The sequence below is a fragment of the Ammospiza caudacuta genome, chromosome 2 (assembly GCF_027887145.1).
Source record: "Ammospiza caudacuta isolate bAmmCau1 chromosome 2, bAmmCau1.pri, whole genome shotgun sequence".
In the NCBI taxonomy this organism is placed as follows: Eukaryota; Metazoa; Chordata; class Aves; order Passeriformes; family Passerellidae; genus Ammospiza; species Ammospiza caudacuta.
The window spans coordinates 120,976,341-120,995,484 of record NC_080594.1 but is presented as its reverse complement, the minus strand read 5'-3'; the positions used below and the strand labels follow the sequence as shown (position 1 = coordinate 120,995,484).

General features: G+C 46.6%; 1 protein-coding gene across 3 annotated transcripts in view; it reads left to right on the top strand.

The window, feature by feature from the left end:
• The first annotated feature begins 1,828 nt into the window (after window positions 1-1,828).
• GART (phosphoribosylglycinamide formyltransferase, phosphoribosylglycinamide synthetase, phosphoribosylaminoimidazole synthetase) overlaps window positions 1,829-19,144 on the top strand; it is a 35,502-nt gene continuing 18,186 nt past the window's right edge. For 2 of the 3 annotated variants that reach the window (XM_058824732.1, XM_058824734.1), the window contains exons 1-7: window positions 7,078-7,128; window positions 9,517-9,665; window positions 14,192-14,287; window positions 14,850-15,024; window positions 15,634-15,745; window positions 16,905-16,973; window positions 18,441-18,566. In XM_058824732.1, the coding sequence (XP_058680715.1) occupies window positions 9,521-9,665; window positions 14,192-14,287; window positions 14,850-15,024; window positions 15,634-15,745; window positions 16,905-16,973; window positions 18,441-18,566 (723 nt within the window). In that variant the 5' untranslated portion in view covers window positions 7,078-7,128; window positions 9,517-9,520. Of the gene's footprint in view, window positions 1,866-5,465; window positions 5,537-7,077; window positions 7,129-9,516; window positions 9,666-14,191; window positions 14,288-14,849; window positions 15,025-15,633; window positions 15,746-16,904; window positions 16,974-18,440; window positions 18,567-19,144 lie in introns of those variants that run through there. The other variant, XM_058824733.1, reaches the window with a different exon arrangement.

Genomic DNA, 19,144 nt, shown 5'->3' with positions numbered 1-19,144 from the left:
CCGGCAGTGACACGCACATGTGCTCCGGGGGCTGGCAGCGGGGCCGCGAAAATTAAAGGAACAAAGGGGGGAAACCGAAGGGAGGTGGATAAATAAAGTGCGCCTTTTGCCCGCCTGGGAAAGTCGGAGCTTTTCTGGCGGTGATGGAACGCACAGAAATGAGTTTGTCCAGAGTACAGCCACCCTGGGGACCCCTTCAGTGCTGCCCATGATGCCTTAATCAAATCAAATTTTAATTATATGGCTGTTCAAACAGGCTGTAAAACCGAATAATCGTATGGCTGGAACTCTCCCCACACACAGTTTCTGTAGTAGTAACTTAGGGGAGTTAGTTGACCTGAAATAAATTTAAAATACCTCCAAACCTGATCTGGTGAATGGCATCCTTGCTCATGATAATTACTAAATGATTTGTAAGGTCCCTTCAAACCCAAGCCATCCTGGGATTCTGTGAAAACCCAAGTAAAATTGTTTAATTACTGCTGGGGTCTAAAAATTTTCACCATCAATATTGTTTAATGATCACTTGCAAGACCCCTTAAAATCAGCATAATTCTTCACTATGTCTTGCTGATCTGCCCTAATATTGACTTTGGAAAAAAAATTAATCAGATACTTGGATCAATTTGCTTACTTCTATGTCACACTTGATTTATTGCATTTAAAGTAGTTACAATTAAGAAGTCCTTTTACCTGTTTATGCCATGCCCACATTAATACATGTTAGATTTACTGGTAGAACACTATGTAATTTTTGATATCAAAATAAAGGCTGAAAATGTTTCAGTTGAACAATTTCAGATATATTTAGATTCAGCTGATGCAAATGGCCTTGTCTCAACCAGGCATGTCAAAAACATGAAAAAGTTGCCTCAAAAAAGCCAGAGAAGGACTTTAGTGCGTGCTGCATGTTCCCCTCTGAGTCCTTACAAACAAAACTAATCTGATAAATACAAGAAGTCTCTCCTCATACACATGAGGATCCACAGCCCTACAGGAAGATAACTTTTCTTGCTCCCTCCATCTCTATTTAGTGATTAAACTCCCTTTATTTAAACTCTTTTATTCAGTTTCAGTGTCAGATGGTTTTCAGATTAATTAAATATTTTACTTTCATTTTGTTGAGACCAGTGATTGCTGCTGGTAATGTTCAATTAGCAACATTAGTTAATTAGTAATATATTAGTAATATATTAGGATTATATTAGTAATACTTATATTACATTAGTAATAGTAGTTCTGCTACAATCATCAATACTACTTAGAGCATTTATTCATGTGACTTTCCCTTTCAAAGGAGGAGTCTGGTCTGGTGCTTAAATATGCAAAAAAGAACATTAAATTTTATTTCCTAAGGTATTTTACAAAGAACAGTGATGCTTTCACATTATAGCTCTGGAAGGGAGGAAAACTGGATTAAATTTTGTTTTATTAACAGTATCATAGCACAACTGTAATGCTGAATTAGACTTAAGACTAATATGCTTTGGCTTCATAAAGCAAAAAGTTCTAAATGTGGGACAAACCAAGGATGTGGTATTTCAGGGGATGTAGAGACAAAACCCAACTTTGCACAGCCCTCACAGACCACCACACTCAGCTCCTGAGGCGATGGATAAAGCAAAAAACAACCTAGGCGATGGATAAAGTAAAAAACAACCTAGGCATCCCTAAGGTCTTTGGGCCGCCTCTCTCCCTTTCCCCAGCCGCTCTAGACTTCAGGGATTGCTGTGCTAAAGCGAACTCCGGATGGCCCAGCCGAAAACACTGCTCGCTGGTTCCCGTCCCTCCTCCCCCTGCGGTGCTCTCTGGTTGTAGCATTTCCGGAGCGTTTCTTTCTACTATCGCATGCCCTCTGGAGCACAGTAAGTTCCCGAGCCGCGCTGGAAGCGTGCAGGAGCCGCGGTTTCCTCGGGTGCGTGGCTGCCGCTGTCCCGGCGCTGCCGGTGGCCCCGCGCTGCCCGCGCCGGGCTGGGGGCGCGGGGGGCGGCCCGGGGCCGTGTGCGCCGTACCCGCACCGCAAAATGGCGGGACACTCCTCATGGGGTATCCCCGCTCTTCAGGGCAAATGCCCTCACGGCTTGGCGTTCAAGGCACTCCCCTCATAGCATCCCAGTCATGGTTTGGCCCTCATGGCAGTCTCCTCATGGCTTGGCGCTCACAGCATAGTCCCCCACAGCAGTACCCTCAGGGCACGGCCCTCATGGCACCCCCTTCATGGCAAATGCCCTCATGGCATCCCCCTCATGGCGTGGTCCTCTTGGAATCCCCATCACGGCTTGGCCTGGTGAGAAATGCTACTCACTTTCAAAAATGTAAAAGGTTTATTAAACCTTTATCAAAATACAACAGAAGACTGAATAGAGAAAATATTACAGAGCTGGAGCAAAGGAATTTTTCCCCCCCGCCATGTGCTTTGAACCCTTTGGCCCCTCCCAAAGCTCTGCCCACCGACTCCTTCCCTGTCCAGTGGTGATCATTTCCTTAAATCTCAATTGATGCCAGCTCTTGTCACAGCAACAGTGCCACCCTCCCAAATGTCCCAGGCCACCCCCTGATAACAGCACAAGGGGGGTAAAACATAACTATAAATCTATAAAACTTCTCCTAACAAATATACATGATATTTGCATTTGAGTTGTGAGAGTCAGCCATGGCATTACTCATCTGTCGCAGCCCTCATAGCAATCCCGTCACAGCCTGGCCTTCACAGCCAAAGTGGTGAAATATTTACTTGAAATAAGTAAATATTTCGTCTCTGGTTTTGGACTTTGATTCACTTGAATTCTTTCCCTGCTGTTTGCAAAGTTGGGGGCTTACCAACTTTTGAAGCATTTTTTTAAATTTATCCAGTAGCTGTTGGAATTGAGCATAGTTAATACTTATGCTATTGTTTTGGGTATATAGCTGAAAGGGTAACACAGAAAGTGCATTTCAAGGTTTGTGCTGCTCCCTCATCACGGTACAAAACACCGAGCACTTCCAGCATCCTACTTGCTTGAGGTGTCAAATTTAGTACTATGGGGGTGGTTGTAAAAGTTTATGATCCTGTTTATTTTTGGCAGCAAATCTTGAGGGAGTGTTTTGCCTAGAAAAATGCCAAATCCAGCTGTTTGGAGGATCGTACTTGGACACAAGGGGCCTGTGTGGCAGAGCTTCAGCTTGGGCCATGAAAGACACATGTAATAATGACTTTTTTCTTTTATTTCGTTTTCTACACCGTACTGAATGGCAGGAGGTGAAACAAGATGATCTTTAAGTTCCCTTCCAACCCAAACCTTTCATGATTCTATATGGCCGGGTGAGAGCTGGGAATTTATCCTAAACAAAACACACGAGTTAAAAGAAGCTTATTTAACCTAAAGCTCTAACTGAAAATAATAATTGCCACCAGATTCTGGAGGCCTCCAGGCTACTTAAGCCGCTCTTCATGTGTTGAAGTCTGAGGAAGTGAAAAGTTTTCTAAAGTTGTGTTTTTTTCCTTCAGGATGAGCCTAATTGTGCCCCAACCTAAACCTGCAGTTCCCCTGTGGGATTCTGACCATTTTGCAGGTTTGGTTGCCATGGCTGTTTATTGTTGTGCCTCAGAGCTGCCTGCACACTTGGCACAGTGAATTCCCTCTGGAAACTGAGCCACACAGGGAAAAAATGCAGAGAGAGGTGGATGTCTTCCCTCCACAGCCCCCGGTTCCCTGGTGTGTCTGTCCCTGGGAGCGGGGCCAGGCTGGGGCAGGAGGTGGGAATGGGACTGCAAACTTGACTGTGTCCTGGTCCCTCCATCCATCGGGGTGACCCTGGGCACAGCTGGGTTTGCTGTCTCAGCCTCCCTGGCTGCCTTGTGCTGCCGCTTCCCTTGTCCTGGCTGTGGTGATCCTTCACCCCTCAGCAGCTGGGAGTATTTCCTTTATATACCCACAGTCACACATTCACTTTGCTGCACTGCTTACCCTCGCAGTGTCTGCTCTCCAGCACTGCCCTCCTGCCCCAGGTGCCCACACTGCCCTGGCACGGGCAGGAGCAGAGGGAAGGAGAGCCTGCAGGGGGAGAGGTTGGGCTGGGACCAATGGGGACCGGCCCAGGCAGGGGCAGCTCAGCCCTGTGCACCCGCAGTCGCTGAACCCGCAGCTTGCGCATCCCCGGCTGAACGGGGGCCAGCAGCTGGCACACATCCCCGGGAGGCTGCCTCAGAGCTCCCCTCCTGCCTGCCAGCTCTGGGGGCACCCAGCGTGGCCAGAGAGGCTCATTCAGAGGGCATCAATGCAGCCCACGGGGCTTTGGGGCCACACAGCCTGGCCGTGGGTGAGTTTGGGGGCTGAGTCAAGGATGGCAGGGTGGATCCTAGGAGGGAATTGAAGTTGAGAGGAGAAAGTTTCAAGCTGGGAGGAGGATATGGCAAGTTTTGGCTTTTTCTCCAATCCCTTCTTTTGATTTTTTTATCCCATAACAAGTCTGAAGAAAACCCTGAAACTCATAAACACTCAGACTGCTAGGGTCAGAAACACACAGCCCTCAGTAGGATGGGAATGGCACAGCCTTCCCAATCTGGGCTTTTTTCTATCTCCTGTGAGAATTATTTTTTTTTTCTTCTGCCTAACTGCAAGAGGAAGAATGAACCTTGTCCTTTAGTCCAAAGCCAGGTTATGAGAGCTCCTCTCCAGGGCTGGAAGTTGTGGATTTGAACTTCCACAGTGACACTGGGCTTGGGTCTGTAGTGTTTGGGAAAGTACTGGGCTGTTCTTCAGACTCAGCTCCAAGAAGGGTAGGAGTTCATTCCCTCCCAGGGTGGTTGGAAGGGACCTCAGAGCTCATCCAGTTCCAGCTCCTTGCTCTGTTGAGGGACTCCCTCCACTTCACCAGGTTGCTTCCAGCCCTGTCCAACCTGGTCCTGAATTAAGACACTCTGGGCAAAGACCATATCTTTGATCTAAAAAAACTTGGATGCCTGCATCAGATTTCCTGAATGCCAATGTTGGGAAACAAAGATACAGAGGAAACAAACAGCACTGGAGCTTAATTAAAAAAAAAAAAAAAATACAACTGTGTGAAGCTGTTGTTTGCTGTTTGTGCTGGAGTGCAGAGGTCTGATTGTAGTTGCACCTTTCCTGCTGTAGTTTGAGGTGAGCTGATAAGGCACTGCCTCATTAAAATACTCCACCCGGTTGAGATTGAATATTTAGGTGTCTTGCATCACTCTTGAGAATAAATTGCTTAGGGAGTTTATGTTTTCTTAGAGAGTTCTGTTCATAAAGCAGCCAAGGAGCTGAGTGTAACCCCCAGGTGTGTGCACAGGGTGAGTTTGGGAGGGTCAGTGGCTCCTGTCCCTGGGATGGGACAGGAAGGGACAGCCTGAGTAGCCTGACGTCACTGCTCCCTGTGTTTGGAGCCTCCCTGTGCAGGAATTGGGCTGGGAGGGCTCTCAGGACTGTGGGCTTTGCCTCCCTCACTGGATTTTCTCTGCCCCACAGGCCCTGCTGGTGAGGAAGAGTTCCCTGGTGTGTTGGTGAGCCCCAGCTGCCTCCCTGCAGTGAGGATAAAGGTCTCTGAGCTGATGCTCCTGCCTGCTGACTTTGTCCTGACATCCTTGGATAAGCTCTGGGAATCTCCTTGCTCCACTCTGTCCTTGCCTCCTCTCCTCCTGGAGACACCGAGTGATTAACTCATTTCTTCTTTCCTGCTCTCACTTCATATAAGGATCTAACAACAGAGCCTCTTCTGAAATGTCCCTTATCTTCATTTTAAAGCATCTTTTAAACAAACATCTCCTCCTTCTTTACCAAAGCAGGCAATGGGTGCAGAAGGTAATGACATCCCATGGTTTGGAACTGTTAAGGATTTCACACATTGCTTCCAGAAATCCTGGGGGTGTGATAATCCTCACAGAGTAAATATCTACCTTGTGAATGACTTTAGCTCTTTGGGGAACACATTTTTGACTGCTGGATTAGTGACAAAAATAAAAAGGAATGTTTCCTCTTGGGATCTTCATTTTTAAAGTGAGGTCCTGTTGGGCAGCAGAGGGGCCTCCATGACATCTTTGAGTGTCAGTGTAAAATAAAACAGAGGCTGCCATGGCTACATCTGAGCCTCCTAAACTGGCACTGCCACCACAACTTCTTCTCAAGTCACATTCCTAAATAAAAGTTGCTAGGATACCATAGTGGGATGCACAAATAACACTGAGCTTCAAAACAAAAGTGTGAAACCTAACCTTCACTCACATTTTGATGTAAAATGATCAAATATTATTTGACAATAGCAGACATGGCTTGTTCTGTTACTGCTCCTACAGAAAGCTTTGTCCTGTATGTGATGAATTCTTCCATCTGACAGTAGTGCCAGAATGTTTTACTTCAGGGAGGAGAAGGAGGTGACTCTTGGAGTGGGTTGCCATCATGGTGAGTCCCTTGAGGTGGCCACGGTGTCACTGGGTCTGCAGGCTGTGCTGAATTTCACAAGCGCCTTAGGATGAAGCAGAGCAGGGCTGGATGGGACACTGGGAATGAGGAATTGTTCCCTGGCAGGGTGGGCAGGCCCTGGCACAGGGTGCCCAGAGCAGATGGGGCTGCCCCTGCATCCCTGGCAGTAGGATCCAGGTTGGACACCGGGGACATTGGAGGAGCCTGGGACAGTGGGAATTGTCCCTGCCATGGCAGGGCTGGGATGGGGTGAGATTTAAAGATCTCTCCCAACCCAAAGCATTCCATAATAATTTGCATTATACCCCCTATTTATCATGCTGCTGATTACACAGAGTATTTTTTATTTATTGCAAAAGTGCAGATCCTGATTTTTAGATATAAAGAGAATGTTCACAAGCTGGTTAATGAACAGCTTTTAACCATAAAAAAAGAATACCTGGGATGAGACAGAAGTTCTAAACAAGAGGATGAGCTGCTCCTGTCCTGCAGAGCTTTTGCCTCTCTCTCCTAGAGCACTTGCAGGGAAGTTTCTGTCCCCTGTCCCCAGCTGGAAGGGCTGGAGTCCCTTCCATTGGCTGCCTGCAGGGTCATCAGTGGGGCGGGAGTGTTGGGACAGGGACATTTTAACCAGGGGCTGCCAGTCTTCGCTCTCTTTGTGCCTCTGAGCTCCTGAGTCCTGCTCTCCTCAGCCTGCTACACACAGCACACAGTGAGTAGTTTAAAGTCATCCTGGTTTAAAGTTTTAACATTTTAAAATTTAAATTTCTTAACATTTTAAAAGTTAAAAGTTTTAATTTCTTTTTTTTTTTTTTTTTTTTTGGAAAATCATGTTGTGTATAGTTCAACTTATTCTTGATAAAATTTGCCTTAAAAAGTACAATTTAGTGGCCACTGGCTCTGGATACCACTGGCAATGCTCATTTGACTTCAGAGACACTGCCTGCTGTGTGATCAGTGCTCTTCTACCTTACTGTTATGTTACTGTATTTATCTAATTCACCCTTTGTTGTATCCCTCATTCTTTTACCTTTCCTTCGTGCTTGAGTTGTAATATAAAAGAATTGGTCATGTGGTTTCTCAAACATCTCTACCATAACTGATAATTTATAGCCTAACCTGAGCTTTTTTATTGCAAGTAATCATGGTGTTTTATAATTAAAACATATCTGTAACTTTGCAATATCTACATTTGACCCAACACTGGATTAGAAACCTGTTGGTCTCCCCCAGCAGATATTAGCTCAGGCATGTTTAGTTGACAGCAAACAGCTCAGTGTTCATTTTCTCTATTTTATCCTTCTGTCCACATTTATTTTGACTTTGTTCTGTCGGGATGTTTTGCCTAATGCAGATATTTTCCCTCATCAGGGCAGCTTTAGTCAAGTCAAGCTGCAGCAGCTGATGTGAGGGCAGGGCACATCCCAGCCTCACCTGAAAATCTGCTTTGGATCAATTTTGCTTTTCCCTTAGAAATCTCCTCGATTTTGTGTTGTTTTCCCCCTTTTCTAAGATGTATTTTGTGTTGTTGCCATCCCCTCTTGCCCTCCTGCACAGGGGGCTCTGAGCTCACCTGGGCCCTGGCCAGTGCAGGTCAGTGACTGGCGGTGTGAGGAGGGTGACCCTGGTTCTGTGTTGTGTGTGCTGGGATTACACCAGGGGCACTCGTGGCTCCTTTTGTCCTGAACCCTTCCCTGGGCTCTGTTCCTCCCCCAGCAGTGGGAGATGGGAGCTGATCCCTGCAGCCAGGCTGGGAGAGCTGGGGGTGCTCACCTGGAGAGGAGAAGCTGCAGGGAGAGCTCAGAGCCCCTGGCAGGGCCTGCAGGGGCTCCAGCAGAGCTGCAGAGGGACTGGGGACAAGGCCTGCAGGGACAGCACCCAGGGAATGGCTGCCAGTGCCAGAGGGCAGGGCTGGGTGGGACATTGGCAGTGAGGAATTGTTCCCTGGCAGGGTGGGCAGGCCCTGGCACAGGGTGCCCAGAGCAGCTGGGGCTGCCCCTGCACCCCTGGCAGTGCCCAAGGCCAGGCTGGGCACTGGGGACAGTGGGAGGTGTCCCTGCCATGGTAGGCATGTTGGAATGGGATGAACTTTAAGGTCCCTCCCAACCCAAACCAAACTATTATTTTAGCTCAAAAGAAGAACATACAGAATTAGTTTATAAATTATGTCCTTCCTTCCTGGAATCCTTCCTTTCCTGTTTTCTGGATTCTGGTGGATTTGTCAGTGCAGGTGAACTCCTCCATCAGTCAATATGTGAGAGTACACAGGGCAGTGACTCTCAGGGAGCAGAGGTTTCCTGGCTCTCAGGGAACACGCTGTCCTGTTGCTGTGAGCCCCACGTGTGTAAGCCAGGTGTGCACACCCAGGGGATGACGTGGGCACCCGTGCTCCCACTGGCCAGCACAATGTCCATGTGTTTTTCCAAACCTCACTGCAATGGGAGAGTGCAGTGGATACCCCACTCTACCTTGTGTGAGTGAGCTCCTCCAAGGAAAGCCAGAGCTAGAAGTTACTGTGTTGTCTCATTGCTCAGAGCCTTTCCTTTCCATGAGGTGTTCAGAGCTTTTCAGTCATTGCCTCTAAAATCTCTTGAGTGGCCTCAACCAGCTCCAGACACTCTCTGTTCATACCATGGGTGTAGCAGAAGGGCTTTGACCTTTGCAGGTTTGGAATCTCCAAGGAATTGTTGCTCAGAGGGGCTGTGGACTCTCCATCCCTGTCCCAGGCCAGGTTGGACACTGGGGCTTGAGCAGCCTGGGACAGTGGAAGGTGTCCCTGCCATAGCAGGGGTGGCACTGGGTGGGCCGTGAGGTCCCTCCCAACCCAAACCATCCTGAGAGTCTGTGATTCTCTGGGCTGCAAATCCCAGCCTGCTCACTCAGCAGGGTTTTGTCCTCTATCCCAGATTTCTGTAAGTGGGAGCAGTTTCCAGTCAGACCCAGGAGGGTTTTCCTGACGGGTTCCTGCTGTGCTCTGGGTCAGCTCAGCCTTGGAGGTTTAGTGTGTACCCGATGAAGCTCTCCAGCACTGCACGGTCCCTGGAGCTCCTGCTGTCCCCACGGTCCCCAGCTGACCCCCGGTGTTTCCTGTGTGCCGCAGGGCCATGGCAGAGCGGGTGCTGGTGGTCGGCAGCGGCGGCAGGGAGCACGCCCTGGCCTGGAAGCTGGCCCAGTCCCCCCACGTCAAACACGTGTTTGTGGCTCCAGGAAATGCAGGCACGGCTGACAACGGCAAAATCTCCAATTCAGGTAAAAACAAAAGTCACCCATTTGAAATTTGATCATTCAACTAGGATGTTGCTGAGCTGAAATCACAGCTGGTAGTGTGAAAGGATGATGATGATGATGATGATAATGAAATCATGATGATGATGATTGTGGTGGTTTTAGTTTGAAGCTGAGTGGAAATATTAATTTTTGTATAGTGGTTTTGGTTCGCTAATTAAATTTGGTTCTCTGAACTAATATTTAAATCCTATTTTACGCATTCATTTTTTTATCTTGACATTTTAATTTTTTTCATTAAATAATTAAACCATATATCCCTACATTATCCAAATGACTTATCATCAATACTTTCAATTAGCCTTCCTCTATATTTCCTATTTCATCAAAAACAATGACCAACTGTCATCATCATTTCATAACCACCCCAAAACAAACATAGAACCAACCCCAAAAATAACCCCACCCAAAAAAAACCAAGTAAAAATACAAACCATCATCATAAATCATCGACCAATCACCCACCAAATTTTACGTTCTTGTAGCTTATAAAAAGCATGACACTGAAGATGTCAAGATGGCTGCCATACACACCCAATGACAAAAGTGTGTTAGTTCTAGTAACTAACTTACTGTTAGTTTTTGCTAGGTAAAAAGCTAAAAAAGCTTTTGTTTTTAATTTTAAGATTTATTGGCTGATGTATATAACTACAATTCCATAAAAAATTTAAACAAAAAATCCTATACCCCCCCAAAAATCTCTATTCCCATAAAATAATTTAGAAATAAATAATAATAACTTTTACATTTAACCAACTCATCTTTAAAACAGCACCCCATAAATCAACATAGCCCATAAACAAACTGATGATGGATGATGATAATGGATTATTATTTTTTTAAAGTTTTGGGCATGTGAAATAGGTGCAGTTAAGAAGAGAAAAAAGTATTTGAACAAAGCCTTGTGTAAGTTGTGTAATTAATTTTTTGAGATCTCAGCTGTGAAGTGTCATTCTTTAGGTTTGGGTTTGGAGGATTCAGCCAGAGCTGTTCCTCTGGGATCCAGCTCAGAATAGTTGCTGTGGTTGCACCTAAATTCCCTCTTGTGCTCTCAGAATTGTGTTGAAACCCCATGATCCCCACAGCCTGTGACAAGAGCACGCTGTCACTGGGAGCATAATTCACTCCTTTGTCTTTGTGACCTTAAGAAATCAAGGTTATCTTCAGATATTTCTCTGTGTACTGCCTGCTTGGCTGGAGCTCTGACTGGCTGTAATTGAGACTTTTCATAGTTAGTAATTTTGAGAAATCAAACTTCAGATGTTGCAAATTGAGCATCCAAAATTTGGAGCTGCATTTCAAAAAAGCCTGGTCTGAGGGGCTGACACCCAGGGAACCAGTCCAGATCACAGAGATTCCTGTGTCCTTTACACAACAGATCCTGATTTGGGGGTTTTAACCTCCCCAAAACCTCAGTTTTCCCCTCAGAACATGTGTAAGATGTGGAGTTCACAGGATGTATGTGAATGTGGATCAGACACTTCCATTTTCTGCACTTGTGCTGCTGTGGGAATAGCTTTGTGTGTTGTTGTCTCATGGAAATGTGAGTGCTGCCAGGTCCTTGTACAGCAGGTAATTATTGAATAGAATTCCCTTGGAATGCTTAATTACAGCCCTTTGAAACAACTTTGTCCTGAATTTCTTTGTCCAGTCACAGCATCATGAGTGAGCTCCTCACTCCAGTTTTTTGTTCTGTTTGGCCTCTGAGGGGAGGCCTGGAAGGAAGAGCTTGACAAGATCAGAAAGTCAAAAAATCCCCTTTACCCTTGTGCTAAATGGGGTCAGTGCCAGGCTGCAGGGCCTGTGGAATGGGAATTCAAGTAGGTTTTTTTCAAGCTGTGCCTTTTTAAACCCCCACTGGGTTTTTCTCTCTTTCATCCCATAAAAAACATTGCACCAGCAGTGGGAAATGCTTGATCTCGAGCCAGGTCTGTGAAATTTCCATGTGGAATAAATGGTTTTGTTCTGCACATGGGCTCACCTGTGCTTTGGGAGGGAAATCTTCACCACCCCAGGAAGAGCCTAGAATTTATGAAGAGTTTGACTTAAGTTGGTTTTTAAGGAAAGAATTTGTCTCACCTGTTCAAGAATTCCAGTGCTGTCACTGGGGCCTTGATTTAACTCAGGGTGGAAAATGAGGAATTGCCTGTCAGAAAGAAGCACATGAGCCCTGTGATGTTGTGTGGGCAACAATACCTGGGATATCTGGGAAATTCCTTCCCTGGTTTCTGGGAGTTTTTTGGTATCATCAAGATTTTGCTCTGAGAGTTCATCCTCCCTTTGTGGGTCATGGAATTGCCTTTAATTAGGATTGCAGCTCTGGGTCTTGGGTGACTTCTGAAACACAAAAAAGTGAGCTGAAAATTATAAATAACCTTAAATCTTTCAAACTTTGTATTCAAGTAAGAAAAAAAAATTGTGGTTGATCTCAGTTTGTAATTGTTTCCAGCAATAAAGTGAGATTTAATTTGGGTGCCTAAATACAGGTTTATATTTAATTTAGGTGGATTATCTGGGCAGTTTTGGTGCAGAAGCACAGACAATGGCTTGCTAAATGAACAGATGTGTCTGTGAATGGAGTTCACCATCCTGACACCTCCTTCTGTCACATTTTACCTCTCAGTGTAACTTGTGCTCTGAAATTTAACCTCCACCCTGGAAATCCTTGGGCCAAGGTCCTCCTGTCTGCTTCCAAAGGGATGGTCAGCTGTTGTTTCAAGCAGTCAAACACAGCTACAGAAATGTTCCCTTTCAGCCAGGAATCCAAGAAAAATTATATTTGGGAGGAAAATTAAAATCATGGATAAACAACACAATTTGTTCCTTCCTGTTTGTTGTTAGGACGTTTCTCCATCGTGTAAATCTTGTGCCACACTCACTGCTCATACCCTGAGATCAGACCTGCAGAAGGAAATCTGGGGTGAATTCCAGGCTCTCTCCTTTCCTGCCTGGAGAGGGACAAGGGGAAATGGCTCCCACTGCCAGAGGGCAGGGCTGGATGGGATATTGGGAATTAGGAGCTGTTCCCTGTGGGGGCAGGCCCTGGCACAGGTGTGTGGTGCTTTTGGGTGAGCCAGAAGTCAGCTGGCATCAGCTGCACATGGAAGTCAAGGTACAAAACACTTGGGCAGTGGAAGAGGTGCCAAGGAGGTGAATTTTATTTGTGCTCTGTCTGGGTGTTCACCACCCCACCTGAATAGGGTAAATTTATAACAAAATGTAGATTCTGTTGTGAATCAGGAAATTTTATGGGCAGGGATTGTTCCCTGGCAGGGTGGGCAGGCCCTGGCACAGGGTGCCCAGAGCAGCTGGGGCTGCCCCTGCACCCCTGGCAGTGCCCAAGGCCAGGCTGGGCACTGGGCACAGTGGGAGCTGTCCCTGCCATGGCGGGGGGGTGCACTGCGTGGGCTCTGAGGTCTCTCCCAGCCCAAACAAGCCTGGAGTTCAATGATTCTATGAATTTATTCATCCAGAGCAGGGGGAGCACAGTGGGACTGACCAAAATTCTGTCATCCCCTTCCTCTCTCATCACTCCCCAGAAAATGGCTGGAGGAGACCATCAGCTCCCAGTGTATTGCCATGTCCCAGGGGAAAGGACAAGAGAAAATGGCCCTAAATTACACCAGAGGAGGTCAGATTGGAAATTGGAAATAATTTTTCCCTGCCAGAGTGGTCAGGCCTTGGAAGTGTCCTGGAGGTGGCTTTGGGGACAGGGTTTGGGTGCTGCTGGTGGCACTGGATGGTCCCAAAGGGCTCTCCCAGCCCTGGTGATGCTGGGATCCTGTGCTCCCTTTGCCAGCTCCGTGCCCTGGTGTGTGCAGTCTCCTCCCTGCCCAAGCAGCCAATCCCCACTGGGCTCATCTCTTTTCTCCCATCCCTGCAGACCTTGGCTTTGTTTATTCGTGATAAAAGCTGTGCAATTGCAGGGCCTTTTGCGTAACTTCTGGGTTATTGTCTTTGGTGCAGGACTTTTGCTTTTGTTTGCACAGTTTGGGCCATTTCAAGTGTCATCACACTGAATGTTTGGTTTTGGAAAGATAATGGTTGTAACAGCCCAAGCCCACATACCCTCAGCCATAATGACAGCACAGTGCCCTTAATTAAGTTTAACATAATGGAAAACAAAATTCTCATTCCCCCTGCTTCCAGAGGGCTCAGTTTAGTGCAATTTTTGGTAGCACTACAGAAAGAAAGAAAATAAGAAAAAAGATGTTGGAATTCTACCATCAGCCATTTGTTTCATCCCCAACACCCTGGGGGTCCCTGCAGCTCAGGACATTTTGGGATTCTGTGATTTAGGACTCTGACAGTGGATGTGCAGCCAGAGCCTTTGCCTGGGGTTTGGGGCTGTGCTTTGGGTGAGTCTGCGTCAGTATGGGTCTCACCCCTCCAGGTTCCCTGGCAGCCCACAGGAGGCTGGGGGTGCTCTGTGGTACCTCACCCTGAGGAGCACCCCTGGTGGGATCTTTCCCTGTTTGTGTCCCCAACAGCTGTTCCAGTCAGTGACCACGCTGCTGTGGCCCAGTTCTGCAGGGACCAGGACATCAGGCTGGTGGTGGTTGGTCCTGAGGTTCCTCTTGCTGCTGGTAAGAGACACAAGCTGGAAATCAGAGCCTTCGGCATTTAGAAGAAAAGTAAATTTTAGTCCTCATATATGCATCACTCAGCAGTGTTTCCAGTCTGAATGGAAACAGATCCTCTGGAGTTTCCCTGAAATCCAGAGTTGTGCTGAGGTGAAAAGGAATTTCTGAAGGGTAGTGTGTGAGCAGGAAAGCCAGTTTTGGTTTTCCTATGGAGTTTTCATGATTTGAAATAACTATAATCTGAGTCTTGCTAAAAAAAACCTAATTATAAACATGCTGGTAGTTTTTCTGCTTAAACCTTTTGGCATCTCCACCAAAGACTCATGTTGACTTTTGGCTCAAAGGTGTTATAAACCAAGGGGGGATTGTCATCCCTTCCCAAAGGCAGCACATCCTGAGGGGCTGCAGTGGTGCAGGGTTTCTGCTCCTGGCTCCAGTGAGCAGAGCAGGCACTGCAGACACAGGTTACTTCTATTCCTGGCATTCCTGCTGAAGGAATCAGTGCAGCTTGGCTGGCCTGACCCTCATAAATCACCTGGAGATTTATGACATATTTTGTGTTTAGGAATTGTGGATGACTTGACAGCAGCTGGGATCAAGTGTTTTGGCCCCACAGCAAAGGCAGCTCAGCTGGAGTCCAGTAAGAGCTTCACCAAAGCCTTTCTGGATCGTCATGAGATCCCCACTGCCAGGTGGAAATCCTTCACTGATCCCAAAGCAGCATGTGCCTTCATCAACAGGTACAGTTCTGGTCAATATTCTTACTGACACTGTAAATATCCAAACCAATCCAATGATTGCCAGGTATCCATGCCTTTGGGATAGAACATCTGCAAAGGTTTCAAAGGATCACCTGCCATGACTCTCTCAAACTGCAGAAAGTCTGAGAAAAATGGTTCCTCCTGCTCTGAAATGGAGTGCAGGTTCAGTGTTCACTTCACAGGAGAATGTAGGACAAGCTGTTATTTTTTTGTCACTCTGCCTGCTGGGGAAAGGCAGGGAGCAGCCCAGAGCCATCTGTGCTGGCCTCTTATCCCTTTTCTTCACCAAGAAAACCTGGAGAATTACTCAGCAACTGATGATCTGCTCATCACAGTGCAAGCCATGTGACCCCAGATGAAATTCCCAAATGGAAATCAGTAATGGGCAGTCAGGGAATTCCCTGGTGGGGAAAAGAAGCAGGAACCTTTCTCAGGCAGAGCCTAATGAGAGGAGCCTGGTGTGATTTGTGTGTTACTCAATAAGGTTGCCATGAAAACTGAGAAGCACTTTGATTTTTCAACTCTGGAAATGTTCAGAATGTCCCTGCAAGGGCTGTTGGTGTTGAATGTCTGTCCTTGCCTTGGCAGTGCCACCTTCCCTGCTTTGGTTGTCAAAGCCAGTGGGCTGGCAGCTGGCAAAGGAGTCATCGTGGCTTCAAGCAAGGAGGAGGCCTGCAGAGCTGTCACTGAGATCATGCAGGTGAGGAGGAATGTCTCACACCAAAGCAGCTCCTCACCACCTCAGAGCATCACAGATACTCCTTATTGCATGGAACAGGGACAGACGTGGCTGTCAGACATCAAACCTTTCACCCTTTTATTTGGGCAGCTGATTTATTCATGGCTTGAGGTGCAGTTCCTGCAGGCTAAAATAAAACCATTCTTCATGAAAACCCACCCTTATTTCACTGATTTATATATGCAATTCCTTTTATTTCACTCTATGAGACTCCTGCAATCCATCAGTCCCACACTGAACTCCTCAGTGATTCAGGTGGGTCTTCACAAGCCCCATTAGGACCAAGCACAGCACTTCAATGTGCAGTCAAATTATTTGGGATTATTTCCAGTGAAGTTCACACTGAGGAAGGATATTCCACAAATGTATTTGGAGCATCAAGATTTGAAGTGAGGCCAAGTGAAGTAATTTTATCTGCCCAGTGAGGAGCACAGAGCTGAGGCTCCCAGGTCAGGCCCTGAGCTGGTGTCAGCAGCACAGCACCCTGAGATTCCTTGGAGCTCTGCTGATCCATGGAACACATTCTGGGACACACTTGTGCTTCAGGGGTCAGGGCATGGGTGCTGCAGTCACATTTTGGGGGTCTGTGGTCACTGCACAGTTCATGTCTGAACAGGGCCCAATGTCTTCTATAAAAAACCTGAGTTAGAGATTTCTAGAGACCCCCAAAATCACCTTGGCAGTGTGGGCTGTTTGTTCTTAATTTCTTAATTATCCAGAATATGCAGTCAGGTTCAAACATTGCACTGGCATGTGAGAATCTTGCTCCCTTCCCAGGTGTTGGATAAAATTGCACTTTTTTATCCAGTGGAAGTGCAGACTGGAGACTTGGCTGTCACTGGTGTTGGGGTGAATTTCAGAAGGCAGAGCATGAGGAATTGCTCAGTAATCACAAATACCCTCTGTCATTCCAAAATATTCACTAATAAACCCTGCATTTATTTAAGGACAAAGAGAGGAGTAGGGATTTCACTACTGGTGACATCCCTGGGGGGGAGAAATGGATTCATCATCTCAAACCTGTGCTGCATTTTTGGCTGTATTAAAAATACCTATTTCTTGTTGCATTTTCAGCAGTTTAAAACTGAAACAGAACTAAAGAGATTTTGTTTCACTGTAGGATAAGAGTTTTGGCACAGCTGGGGAAACTGTTGTTGTTGAAGAGCTTCTTGAAGGAGAAGAAATTTCTGTAAGTGCATCTCACTGTAACACTTTAGTTCTACCTGTTCTAAATTGTTTGGGATTCACTGAGTGCCTTCACCTACAGAGTGGAGGATTTGATCAGTTAAATTAAAACCATTCCCTGCTTATAAATAAAATTGTATTGGTTAGAGACAGCTGTGTGGCTCATTTTGGATCCTTGCTGGTTTTATAATTAGCATTGTAAAATGGTTTTGAGTATTGCTGTCATTAGTCCCAGTATGAGTGCACAACATCCTCCAGTTCCAGAAGATGCCAGCAGCTTTGTTATTCTGAAGATACTGAGGATAAAAACAACTGCTATAGAAGTAATTTATAAATATTTCTCAAGTAAATAACTTTATCAGCAAGGAGAAGGAAGTCTTGAAAGGGATGTAATTCCTTCCTTCCTTCCTTCCTTCCTTCCTTCCTTCCTTCCTTCCTTCCTTCCTTCCTTCCTTCCTTCCTTCCTTCCTTCCTTCCTTCCTTCCTTCCTTCCTTCCTTCCTTCCTTCCTTCCTTCCTTCCTTCCTTCCTTCCTTCCTTCCTTCCTTCCTTCCTTCCTTCCTTCCTTCCTTCCTTCCTTCCTTCCTTCCTTCCTTCCTTCCTTCCTTCCTTCCTTCCTTCCTTCCTTCCTTCCTTCCTTCCTTCCTTCCTTCCTTCCTTCCTTCCTTCCTTCCTTCCTTCCTTCCTTCCTTCCTTCCTTCCTTCCTTCCTTCCTTCCTTCCTTCCTTCCTTCCTTCCTTCCTTCCTTCCTTCCTTCCTTCCTTCCTTCCTTCCTTCCTTCCTTCCTTCCTTCCTTCCTTCCTTCCTTCCTTCCTTCCTTCCTTCCTTCCTTCCTTCCTTCCTTCCTTCCTTCCTTCCTTCCTTCCTTCCTTCCTTCCTTCCTTCCTTCCTTCCTTCCTTCCTTCCTTCCTTCCTTCCTTCCTTCCTTCCTTCCTTCCTTCCTTCCTTCCTTCCTTCCTTCCTTCCTTCCTTCCTTCCTTCCTTCCTTCCTTCCTTCCTTCCTTCCTTCCTTCCTTCCTTCCTTCCTTCCTTCCTTCCTTCCTTCCTTCCTTCCTTCCTTCCTTCCTTCCTTCCTTCCTTCCTTCCTTCCTTCCTTCCTTCCTTCCTTCCTTCCTTCCTTCCTTCCTTCCTTCCTCCCTCCCTCCCTCCCCTCCCTCCCCTTCCTGGAGGGGAAAGAGTCATTTCCATCATGCAGTATTTTAATTATTTTTTTTTAAACCTTTTGAGTGTTTCTTTTCAGTGCAACTGCTGATGGTATAATTTTTCTAGGTTTTATTGATTTCTGAAGGAAGGTCACACAAAATGAGTCCCAGCTTCCTGAGGAAAAGCCAAATGCTTTGAACGCCATAATTTATTTTATCAGGGAGGCAGAGTTTATCCTCTTCAATATCCCTTTGTCACACTGAAAATCAGCTCTAGCTGCACTTTAACTGTAACCATGCCAGGAACTTTACCTGTTGTCCTTGTTTCAGTGCCTGTGTTTCAGTGACGGTGTCACCATCGCCCCCATGCCCCCAGCCCAGGACCACAAGAGGCTGATGGATGGAGATGAGGGCCCCAACACAGGAGGGATGGGAGCTTATTCCCCAGCTCCTCAGGTGAGGAGGGGCTGATGAGGAGGGGATGTTTCACTGCAGCTGTCACTGAGCCTTGGGCATGGTTCATTCCAGCAGAGGAGCAGGAGGGATGGGCTCTGCTGGATGGAAATTGCTGCCCAAAGCAGCCAAGGCCAAGTCAATCCCCAGCTCCAAAACCTCTCTAAAGAGAGAGTATCTCCACTGAATTACCTGGAATTCCAAAGCAGGCAGTGTTATTTCTGCAACCTGGTGTCTGATTGGGATTTAAGTTATGAAATGCTGCTCATCAGAACCAAGGGCCTAAAACCACAGGTTTGCTTTGTGCCAGACAAAGCTCATGGTGAATTTTGGCTGTGGCTTAAAGTACATGAAATGCTGCTCATCAGAACCAAGGGCCCAAAGCCACAGTTCTGCTTTGTGCCAAACAAATCTCATGGTGAATTTTGGTTGTGGCTTAAGGTAGTTGGGGGTTTGTTTGATAGGGAACTTCTGTGAGCAGAAATAGAGAGAAAAACATTCTTAGCTTTCCATTGGAGTGAGCAAGAGGCCATCCAAGAATTCTGCTTGGCTCTTAAAAACACAAAGCCAAGCCCTCCCTT